We start from the raw sequence: 12,379 nt of genomic DNA, 5'->3' as shown, positions 1-12,379 counted from the left end.
GTCGGCGCCGGCGCCTCCCTCCTATTGGCTATCACCTCGGCGGGAGGGGCCGCCCCTGGCGCGGGACACCTGGCGTCGCCCCTCCGCGGGGACATCGGCTGCCGGCCTCGGAGCTCGGGAGGGTGGCAGCCGGGCAGGCAGGGCCTCGGCCGAGCTACCGGCGACTGCCCCGCGCTGCGCGCCACCTCGCCTGGCGCCGGGACGCACGGTGGCCCCCGCTCCGGCCGCACCAGCCGGAAACTTGTCGCGCGGAGTCCCCGGGCCGCCTGGCCGTGCCATGAAGCGTCGGCTCGGACGTGCGCCCCGCGGGGTCTCCAAGCCCCGCGCGTGATTGCCGGGCTCGCCTGCGCCCCGCGTCTGCCGCGCCCCGCCGCGCGCGCGCCGCCGCCAGGATGCGCTACGCCGACCCCTCGGCCAACCGCGATCTGCTGGGGAACCGAACTTTGCTCTTCATCTTCATTTGCGCCTTCGCGCTGGTGACCTTGCTGCAACAGATCCTGTACGGCAGGAACTACATTAAGCGGTAAGAAAGTCCGCTAGTGGCCGGGGTGCACGGGGGGCGCGCGGGACGCGATCGTCCGCGGGAGAGCGGCCGAGGGGTCTCCGCTTGGCCTTGAGCGCCGCCGCGTCAGGCTGGGGTCACTGAGCCCAGAGCGCACATATGCTCGGAGCCGGAGGATAGTGCCTGTCCAAGGCCCGCTGAGGGTCTCCTCAACTTTGTTCCCCATGGAATTGGGGAGATGGTTGGAATTCGGAGCAGCCCCGCTGACGCTAAATCCTTTGACTGTCAGGAGCAGCCGTGAGGGTCACAGCGATGTCTCTCACACATGGGCATTAGGTTAGGGAAGAGGCTCCCGGGATGAGGGCTCAAAACTGGTTAGAGTCACCTGGTGAGTCTTGAACTTTTGTGGGGACCCATGGAGGGACAAAGCCGCCCCCTCTCCTCAGGCGGTGATGGTGGGCTGGGAGAAGGGATACTGTATTCTTGTCCGTTCACAGCCTTTGTTGGCTGCGGAGACAGATGGCTCTCCTCCTCAGCAGGGAAGGTCAGACCTGAGGCCGAAGTTAGCCCCCCCCTGCACATCCCCTTCCCCAACACAGAAGAACTACCTTCAGAGAAAGACTGGAAGGAGGTGTCACTTAGAAACTCGGGCTCAGCCCCAATCCCCAGCTTGCCTACCGTTTGCTTATCTGCTGTGAGGACCGAGGGGAGACGCGCTTCGGGTCACCCTGCCCGCAGTTAGCGGTGGAGGAAGGGTGCCGTAGGAAGTCTCTCGTGGAAAGACATCCCCATTCGCTGCTGGAGGCCTCTGCCTTGACTGCCAGCGTCTCCCCACGCTTGCCTCCCCTCCCCCAGATGGAAAGGAATGGAATACAGAAGCCGCCCTGGCTGTAGAAGCGCCCTGTCTCCCCAGCGCCTCACATAACAGCTGTTCCCTTTGGAGGGACCCCAGCAGTCACTTGTGCACCTAGTCAAGGCTGCGCTCGGGCTGGGAAGGTGCAGATGGGAAGGGGAGTTAGGCTGCTAGGACCTGAGAGAATTCTACCTCTTAGGAACACCTCCAGGGCTGGGGAGCTGGATACTCCTTGTCCTGGGTCGTTTTTCTGTCCAGCCACTCACTGTTCCTAACCTTCCCAGGGAGACTTCTTCCCTGGCGGACAGTGGCTGTTGACTCTGGGTGGAGTTGGTGGCTTACAGGACATTTTCACAGCCTCCTGGCTTGTTGGATCGCACTGGGCCTGCCGCCTCCTTTGGTTCCCCCACCCTCCAGAGATGACCCTGTGCAAGGACAGCTGGGCCCCGGTGGCCCGCTGCAGCTCTGCGGCCTCCGCCTGCTGCTGTCCTGGCATTGTTCCTGGGCAGGTTGGCGCTGGGTGCCTGCCCCCTGCTGGCACCTACCCAGAGATGCAGGGGCGGCCAGAGCCCTTCTTCTTTGTCACCGGGGCAGAGTATCAGTGTCCAGGGCAAAAGCCAGCTCAACTGCTAACACTGGCAAGGGCTCCCCGGTCTTGGGTGGCTGGGCTTGCTTCCCAGGGTTCAGTTGTTTTACCAGTCTGTCACCCAACCGCCCCATTCAGACACCTTGACTCTCCAAGTGGCACTGGTGCCACTTGTAAGTTCCACTTGAGAAGTGGAGGGAGCAGAACTTGGATATCATGGGTCCTGGCAAGTTGCTATGGGGACTGTGCAAACGATAGTGTGGTACTTGTGCATAGAGACCTTGAACTCAGAGACTTGAGACAGGAAATAAGTGCTAACCTGTTCAAGAAGTCACAAAGAGAGGAGATGCCAGAGAGTGGAGTAGGTAGGGAAGACTGCCTGGAGGAGGTGAAATTTAAACGGAACTTTGAATCAAGGGTCTGAAGTGAATAGGTGGAGGGGAAGTGCACTTACAGAATCAAAGACAGTGGGAGTCGATGTGGAGACTGTATCGTATTACCCCACAACCTGCTCACCCTACAGAACTTGGCTTAATAATTGGGTAAGTCCTCAGGGCCGTCTCCTTGACCTCACACCTTTGTACCCAGTTCACCTGCTCACCAGCCTTGTTTGCTGTACAGATCCCGATTACATTAGGTGGTTTGTATCTAGGGCTTCAGGTTGGTTCTTCCTGCTTCAGTTCAGTGGTTGGTGAGTTGAAGCTCGAGCGATTTGTTATTGTTGAGTACCGTCAAGTTGGAACCAATCAATAGCTGAATGGTCAGTGGGTTTTCAGAGGCAGTTAATTGTACAGAAACAGATTGCACATCCTTCTCCCAAGGAGATTCAAACTGTGTACCTTTGGGATTGCAGCTTAGCTTCTTACCACTTCTTACCAGGCCATGAGAGCACCTGAATTAGTGGATTACTGGACCCAAATTTGTAAAAATGTACATGCACCAGAATGATAACTGGAGCAGGAAAAATCTCAGGTTAATGTTGTGTTAGGAACTCAATCTCTTTCCTAGAAAACAAGGCCAATGAATGCATTTCATAGCAACCAAGTCTCTTGATCTACAGAGTCAGAAACAGTGATGCCTGGCTCAAAGATGGTGGCCAGCTATGCTGCTTTGAAAAAGGGTTGCTCCATGGCTCTGGCATAATCCACGCTCTCCTCACTTTAGGTTCTTGAAAGGACTTTCTTTGCTGCTTCTGAGCCTCCCAATTTCCAGTTCCTTTTGTCATTCTGGTGCATTCACATTTTACAAGTTAGGATATGCTCTAATTTCACTGTGTTGGCCATGATTGAACCAGTTTGAACTGGCTCAAAGCCCACCTTATATTGTGATTATTGGTCTGTCTTCTTCTAAAAACACTGGATGAGTAATTCTTTTTTTTTAAAAAAAAATTTTTAATTATTATTTTGTACTGAAGAGCAATGGTGTCTCTCTGGAGACTAAGGTGCGTCTGATACAGGCTATGGTCTTCGTAGTCACTTGTTATGCATCAGAGAGTTGGAAAGTGACCAAGGAGGATAGAAGGAGAATTGATGCCTTTGAGCTGTGGTGCTGGAGAAGAGTATTGAGAATACCATGGACTGCTAGGAAAACAAACAGATTTGTCCTGGAGAGGGTTAAACCGGTTGGCTCCTTGGAGGCAAGGATTCTGAGGCTCCGTCTAACATACTTTGGACATGTTGTGAGGAGAGACCGGTCCTTAGAGAGGGACATCATGCTTGGGAGGGTGGAGGGACGGCGCAGGAGAGGAAGGCCCTCTATGAGGTGGATTGATTCAGTGACTGGGATAATTGGGATGGGAGTGTCAGAGACAGTGCGATTGGCACAGGACAGAACGGAGTTTAGGGCTGTCGTACATAGGGTCGCTATGAGTCGCAGGCGGCTCGACAGCACATAACAACAACAACAACAACAGCAACAGTTATTTTGTATGTACCATCAAATCAGATCTGACTGGCACAGGAGGAGATTATCCCTCCTTCTTCAGCAGAGCATCTGGTGGATTTGAACCCTGTACCTCTGGGATTGCAGTGCAGCTTCTTGCCACTAGGCCACCAGAGCTCAGGATGAGTAATTCTTAAACAGAGGTCTAGATATTGCCTGCATGAGGATGCCCTGCAGGGCCGTTGAAAGACAGGTTCCTGGGGCTCTGAGTCTTACTTACATAGGATAAAATTCAGTAACCTGTTTTTTTTAACAAGTTCTCCAGCTTTTTTTATTATATGCTTAATATTTAATTTTAATTTAAATATTAATATTATATGCTTAATAAACTTAAGAACCACTGTTCTTTTTCTGTGGTTCTCAGTTGAAGGCAGTTCTACTCCCTCAGCAAAGCAAAGTCTAGAAACTTTTTTTAAAAGATATTTTTACATTGCCACAACTGAAGAGACAAGAGTGTTACCGGCATGTAGTGAATAGGGGCCAGGGATGCTGTTAAATGTCCTACAGTGTCTGCCGTCTACAGCAAAGAATTATCCAGCCCCCAAAGTCCGTGGTGCTGAAGCTGAGAAACCTTGCTAAAGAGGAGAAGTTCTACATGGGAGGAAATTAACTCTGTTTTGTTCTCAGCTGCATCCTAAGCACCAAGTAGGATGCTTGGCACATAGTAAATTCTCGGTAAAAATATTAGCCAACAAATAAATGAGTGCGAATGATGCATGTAGGGGGTATATAGAGACAGGAACTGGATGACACATCATTAAGAAATGAATGTAACAACTAGTATCAGAGGGACTGTGGTCTCAATGAAAAGCCTTTGAAGTTTAGAAGAGCAGTTTGAACTCAGTGTATTAGGCCAAACAAAACCAGGCTTGGTCCTTGAACCACTGATAAAGATGATTAATTGGATCCATTATAGGGAAGGCTGGAGATAGAGGCTGGACACTGTTGTCATAGCCCAGTCAAGTGAGAAGTTTGCATGAAATCCACTGTAGGCCTAGGGAACCCTTGAAATTAGCATTTATTGCTTCTCTGTTGAGCTGGTTTGATGTGTTCAGCCAGGGATCTATTGACCAGCTCTTGAAGACCGTGAGAGCACAGGGAGGGTAGGCTATCCTGCTATCTCAGTGATAATTTAGAAAGTCTCCCTGCCAGAAGGCATAGAGGGGTGTTGGCCAATGTGTGTCTGTGCCTTTGGATCTTTGCCCACTTCTTCTTGTGTTGACTCACTTCTGCAAAGGTGCCCGGAAGGCAGCCCATTTTACAGATACCTCCACTGGTCGAAGGGGAGAAGGAGGGAGTCATGTCTGCTGGAGAGCCCACACCATGTGGATTAGGAGGAAAAAGCAAGCAACAAATCGATACCATTTGGCCTTGATGTTCTTGGCTTCCCTATGACTGTGCCTGATTGAACATGAACTTTAAGAAGGTTTACTCTATACTGAGCATGACATGAAGTGCTGAGGATTCAGTGATGATCAAGACAGACACAACCCCAGAGTCCAGGGAGTTTACAGGAGAAAGGCACCCAGTTTATAAATAAGCTCTGCTTGGGGTATGGACAAAAGATCCTAAGAACGAGAGGGAGCTGAAATGAATCAGGATGACCTCAAGGTACATGGAGGCGATTGGAAAGAGTCTTAAAGGAAAGAGAATGAATGATCTGTTGGCACAGGAAGAAGGAAGAGGAATAAAACACAGCTTGAGCAAAGTGTTAAAGAGTATGTGTTGTTGGTTGCCGTCGATTAAAATGTGACTCATAGCGACTCTATGAACAAAAGACCTAATGCCTTTCTAGAACCATCATAATTTCTGCAAGTTCATAGGTTTTCCAGAGGCATGTGGTTTAGGAAGTGGATGCCACCCCTGCTTCCAAACCTGTTTTACAACTGGGAGCTCCACCAAATACTTTCCACATTGGGAAATTATTCTGGTATTTGATACCCCAGTGGTACAGGGTTCAGCATCACAGCAACCCAGGTTTCCTCATACAGCACATTGACAGAGAGTGATGTACAAAGTGGAAGAGTGTTCCTCCAGATAAAACAGCACTAGTTTCACTAGCAGTGCTTAAGTGTTGTCAAGTCGAATACGACTAAGAGGAAGTTTTGCACAAAAGACCTAAACACTGTTCTAAGACTAACATCATTTCTGTACATAATTCTGTTCTGTAACTACCGTCATTTCTTTACATTTATAGAGAGTTTGTAATTCTATGTAGCTGGAGTATTAGAGTTACATGGAAATCAGAGCCCGAATATGGAGAACATGTGGTGCATGTGAGAAGGGTCATTATAGAATGGGAACCGCCTCATAGCTGACCCTCCGTGGGATTTCTGAGATTGTAAAGTGTTTGAGAGATCGGAACAGCATATCATGGCCTGACCACAAGAGAGGCATATCCTTTGGGTTAACAATGCAACCCCCCATTGCCTGCACCACCAGGGCTCCCACTAGTCATCTCAAAAGAAACCCTGGAGTATGTAATGCTTTGAGCCATTAACCAAAAGGGCAAACGTTCTAATCCACACACTGCTCCGAGGGAAATAGCGAGGCAGTCTTATCTGGTAAAGATTTACAGCCTCACAAACCCAGAGGAGTGGCAACATTGAATTTTTGGTAGTCATCTCAATTATGGAGCCCTGCTGGCCACAGTGCGTAGTAACATAATGGGCTGTTAACAACACAATCAGGTTTCTATCCCATTAGTCACTCTGAAGGAGAAAGAAGGGCAATCTCCCCCATAAAGATTTACAGCCTCCTAAACCAGATGGAGGGTCGATATTAGCCAGAATCAACTCAATGGCAATGAGTTTGGTCATCTCAAACTGTTCTATAGATGTGATACACAAGGGAAACAATCTTATACCTTGGGTTCTAAAAATATGTTACACACTCATATACACATACAACTGAAAAAGACCTGTGGTGAAACAATCAATACATGGCCTTATTAAGAGAAATGAGGTACTAATATTTCCTACTGTACTTTCTTTTGAGAAAAAAAAAATTCTGGGAGTAGTCCTTTAAATTGACTTTACCGCTTACTAGGTTGAAACACTTTTGTATGGAAAACACTGGCCTGAGGCATGAGGTTGGATGAGATCACCTAGGAGCAGGAGTGATGGGGAAACACCTGTGGTCTGGAGAGATCCTTGAGGACCACCGACACCTGAGGGGCTGAGGAAAGAGCAGAGCTGGCCCTTGGGACTTGGGAGGAAGGGAATGAGAAATGAGGGGAGACATGTTATGGAAATCAAGGATTAACGGTGATGGAATGTCAACTGCCACTGCAGAGAAATCAACTGGGTAGGAATGAATGTGTCCACTGGATTTGGAAATAGAGACAGGGCAATTTGGGGACAGGCTCATCATTGCAGGAGGTGAAGGAATGATTTGAGTGATTACTCTTTCTAGGTGTCAGCCTGAAAAGAGAAGGGTTAAAAGTAGGATTTCTAGTTATTTATTTTAAGAATTAGGGGCTTAGAACATCATTGGATCCCTTCTTTCATGCCTTCCCTTTGACCTGAGTTCCATTTGTTAGTTCATGAACTCACTAACCCTGATATGTTAGGGGCTTCATGTTTACACTTTAAAAGAGGGGCAAGCAAAGGTAATGTGTTTTTTTTTTTTTAAAGGCAATGTTTTGATTGCTTTTAAGCTGGAAAAGACGTTACTTACATTTTTGGTTTGTTTATGATTTTATCTCATCCTCTGAGTAGATCAGTTAGCCCTGAATGTTCTTCTGAATGTTCATCTTCCAAGGAAGTTTTAGAGTTCTCTATAAAGGATGTGTATGGGGTTTTTTTTTATGTGTGTACCGTCAAATTTGATCTGACTGGTACAGGAGGCGATTGTTCCTCCTTTTTCAGCAGAGCATCTGGTGGATTTGAAAGATGTGTATGGTTTTTGTAGCTTAATTCACACACACACACACACACACACACTTATATATTTGTTTCTTCTTTTCCTTCCCATCCTCTATTATAAAAAAGAATGTTGTGAGAAGCTTATTTTCTAAGTTGGGAATAGAAATACCATTTGATTTTGCAACCTCGTTATTGAGTATATAACACTGTAAAAAAAAAAAAGCAAGGGCTTGTGAGGACGGCCATATTGATTTTTGCCAACTTCCCAAAGGAGACCTGTCCCTGTCAACCACATCAGCAACGCAGAAGCAATTCCCATGAGGTCAGACATGCATGCCTTCTCTGCCCCACACTTCTTTCTACTCATCTCAACACTGCTTTTCTTGGTCCAAAATCTGGTGTGAAGGCTCATTGACCATCCAGACATTAAGAGGCAATAATAATTCAGGTTAGTAGCAGAATACAGTCAGGACAGCTTTTGAAATATACTCAGGGATACCTCAGTCTTGAACCTCACAACTTTAAGTCAGTGTTACAAAGCTCTCAGTTCTGCCAATACTGGCTCTCTGGGCCCCTCCCTTACCACAGTCCTCCCACAAACTTGGGCAAAGATTCTTAGCTCTGGTTCCATGGGGGAGGGAGAAGGAGGGAGAGGCTAGCAGTCGGTGCAAGACTTTCTGGGCCCGAAAGACATGCTACATTCTCTTGCTTCTTTGCTGGTGGGGAAGATCTTCCTTCCTGCTGCTGAATCTACTCAATTTAATGGTGAGACTAGCCAATCCCCTTGTCGGTTGGTGAGATTAACCAATCCTCTTATGGACGGGTTAATTAATATGCGCTGTGCATGTATTCTCACCCATCTGCATGACAAGTCAAATTCAATGGCTAGGAAAGCCATTTAGAACACTTAGCCCAAAGAAACAAGAGCTGCAAGACAAATAGATTTACATACCCCCCCCCATTCATTCCAGCATTCTTTATAGTTACAGAGATGGACACCACTCAATTGTCCATTAGGCCATCATTCTAAAAAAACTAAGGGAAGATATGTCTTGGAGAGGATGCAGCCGGAGTGCTCTTTGGAGGCAAGAATGATGAGGCTTCGCCTCACATACTTTGGGCACATTATTAGGAAGGGGCTGTTCCTTGGAGAAGGGAATGGTGGAGGGTTGACAAAGGAGAGGAAGACCCTCAACTAGGTGGATTGACACAGTGACTGCTGCAATAGGCTCTTGTGTCAGGAAGTGTGAGGATGGCGCAGGATAGGACAGGGTTCAGATCTTTTCTTCACGGGATCTCTTTGAGTTGTACTCAACTCGATGGCACCTAACAACATCAACAAGGGAAGACTGACACCCAGAATCATTCTTGACGGGTTACTAGGCAGAAAATGGAGGGAGAGGGGAGTGAAAATTAATAAATGGATAAGTTGGGTAAAGGAAAAGGCGATATACAATAGAGGCAATATTAATTACAAATGTAATTGATTAATTTTTAGTAAATTATAACTAATGTTATAAAAAATGTGTCTTAGGTGAGCTCTGGTGGCCTAGTGGCAAGAAGCTGCAACTACAATCAAAGAGGTGCACGGTTCGAATCCACCAGATGCTCTGCCGGGGAAGGAGGGGCAATCTCCTCCTGTACCAGTCAGATCTGATTTGATGGTACACGCACACAAAAATAATAAAATAAAAAAATGTGTCTAAATGACTGAATGAAAACCAAATATAATCCATAAACTCAATTAAAAAGAAATAAAGTAAAAGCAAAAAATTTATTTGGTAAATATTTATTGTTAGCATATAGAAATAAATTTGGGTTTTTTTTGGTATATTGATTTTCTAATAGCAACCTTGATAAAGCACTTAATGATTAAATGACATATATCTTTTTCCTGGAATTTCTATGTAGACTGTTTTGTTTTATTTCCCCTTGGTCCTGATTTTATCCTTCCCCCCTCCTCCCTTTCTTATTGCACTGGCTAGGACCTTCAGTGTAGCATTCAATAAAAGTAACATAATGAAGAGCCTGGTTTTATCTTGATCTCTGCTCCCCTTAACACTTTTTATAAAAAAACCCAGCTTTATTGAAATGTCATTTAGAGACCATAGAGTTCACTCATTTAAAGTGTTCAGTTCAGTGGGGTTTATGTGTTAGCCGAGTTGTGCATCCCTCATGCACCACTGGTTTACTTTCTATCTCTATAGATTTACCTGCTCTAGAAAATTTCCCAGAACTGGGGTTATTCAAGAGATAGTTTGTTTGTGGCTCACTGCTTCTTTCACTTGGGGAGCCCTGGGGGCCTCCTAGTCCATCTGGAGTTGCTCTGCTAACCCCAAAGACTGTCCTTCTCCGGTGGTTCGAATCCACTAGTGGCTTCATGGGAGAAGATGGGCCATCTCCTCCTGTGCGATTTACATTCAGTTCAGGCGCGAGGATTATGAGTTCTTACTGACAAGGGTCACCCACGTGATCTCAGGTACTGGATCATCCTTTCTTGTTACTGCTGAGTAATGTGCTGTTATGACAATACCACGTTTTGTTCCCCTCAGAGGATAACATCGGGATTATTTCCTTCTTTTGATTGGTTAGAAATCATGCCATTATGAAAAGAAATAAACACTTTCTCCCCGTGGATATATGTTTTCATTTCTCTTGCTTGTTTACCCAGGAAGTGGAATTGTTGGGTCATATGATAGCGCTGCCATTTTCACCATTTGAAGAACTGCCAGTTTCCCCCCTCGGTGACTGTGCCAGTCTGTATTTCCAGTAGCAATGTTTACGAGAGAGCGCTGGTGGCCTAGTCTGCAGGGAGTTGTGTTGCTAACCCAAAGGTGACATCTCTCTGGGGGTTTGTATCCACCAGCTGCTCTGTTGGAGAAAGATGGGCATTCTTCTCCTATGAGATTTACAGCCTCTGAGAACCCGCTGGAGATTCAGCGATGAGTTGGTTCTGACTTGACAGCGGAGAGTTTGAGCATTGTTTAGGAGTTACAATCCCTTTACTTCCTCACCAATAGTTGTTCGTTTCCACTGTAAAAATAATTTCTACCCATCCTAGTAGGAGTAAAGTGGGTGTCCTACTGTGGTTCTGATATGTGTTCCTGTTTTATAATTTTGTAAAGGAGGCCTATTTATCTCTTTTATCACTGCTTAGCAAAAATTCTTTAAATAGTCTAAATATAGGAATCTTACCAGATATGATATGCAAAAATTTCTCCCACTCAGTGGGCTGTCTTTTCACTTTCTTGATGGTGTTCTTTGACGCACAAGCATTTTTTATTTTGATGAATACCAGTTTACCTATTTGCATTCCCCTCCCCTCATTCCTGGGCTTTGTTGTGCTATCTAAGAAATCATTGCATAATCTACTGTCATGATGATTTATACCTACGTTTTCTTCTAAGTTTTAAGGTTTTAGCTCTTACACTGAGATCTTTGATCTATTTTGACTTAATTTTTAAAATACGGTGTGACGGATCCTGACTTGAGAATGCTGGCAAATGTCACCATTGAGTATGATATTTGTGTAGTGTTTTCTCCTCTTCCCCCAGCCCCCTCTGCCTTCTCTTTTTCCTCTTCTCTTGTTCTTTCGTAGGTAATCTCTCACAGAAAGGCAGCTCCTCTGTCCGACGTACTCAGATGTGTTGTTTTGCTTTATTGGATGGATGTTAAAGTTGTAAGGAAAAGCTGTATAGTTTTTAAGGTTTTTTTACATCTGATATGGTAAATTACATAAATAGATGTTCAGCCTTTCATTTGGGGGATAAACATTGCTTTTCCATATTAAGATTATTTAATAGATGCAGTACAGGATTTTGTCAACGAATATTTTTATTTAGAATATTGTCTCTCATGTTCGTGAATGATATAGGCATAGAATTTTCTTTCATCGTGCTCTTTTTGTCTGGTCTTAAGAGCAGTTGTGTGAGATGAGTTGACAGTATTTTTGTTAGTCTATCCTCAGGCGTGGTTTGTCAAGGAACCATGGTGTCTTTGTCTGGCACATATTGCACTGTTAGCCAAAGGGCTATGCCATGCATTAGCTTTGTCCCTGAGGTTTGAGGATGGTCACAAGTAACAACTGCGTCACATCTACTGTGCCCTGAGTACTAGTGCACTTGCTTTATACATGAATACAGTGTATCCTTACAACAGCCCCTGTGACACAGGTAGGGTTTCTGTCTATCCTCATTTGATAGGCAGGGAAACAGGCACAGTACTTCAAGGTTATTTAGCTAGTAAGTACTGGAGTATTTTTCCTTAACTTCAAATCCAAGTATTTTTACGTTTCTTTCATGATTTATTTTTTTAATGCTTTAACATTTCTAAATACTTTCTCATTTTAAGGAGCCCTGGTGGCACAGTATGTTACTTGTTGGGCTGATAACCAAAAGGTTGGTAGTTTGAACCCACCAGTTATGTGTTGGGACAAAGGATCTGTCTGCTTTTCTTAAGACGTAAAGCCTTGTAAACCCAGCAGAGGGTCGTCACGAGTTGGAGCTGACTCAGCAGCAGTAGGTTGGATTTTGGTTTCCATCCTCTTTTGGCCATTATTATGATATTTTTATAATTTTATTAATCTCAATGAAAAGTTACCGAGACTTTGGATTTCCATTCATTCATTGTTG

At 45.7% G+C, this 12,379-nt stretch overlaps 1 protein-coding gene across 1 annotated transcript in view; it reads left to right on the top strand.

The window, feature by feature from the left end:
* The first annotated feature begins 392 nt into the window (after positions 1–392).
* The window catches only part of ST8SIA5 (ST8 alpha-N-acetyl-neuraminide alpha-2,8-sialyltransferase 5), a 72,900-nt gene continuing 60,913 nt past the window's right edge, over positions 393–12,379 (top strand). Inside the window, exon 1 of the mRNA XM_006891690.1 lies at positions 393–523. Within this exon, the coding sequence (XP_006891752.1) occupies positions 393–523 (131 nt within the window). The remainder of the gene's footprint in view (positions 524–12,379) is intronic.

This window comes from Elephantulus edwardii, unplaced genomic scaffold, assembly GCF_000299155.1.
Source record: "Elephantulus edwardii isolate Elephantulus edwardi_28Jun2011 unplaced genomic scaffold, EleEdw1.0 scaffold00103, whole genome shotgun sequence".
NCBI classification, from domain to species: domain Eukaryota; kingdom Metazoa; phylum Chordata; class Mammalia; order Macroscelidea; family Macroscelididae; genus Elephantulus; species Elephantulus edwardii.
The sequence above is the reverse complement of the archived record's forward strand: the minus strand, read 5'-3'. Positions and strand labels throughout refer to the sequence as shown.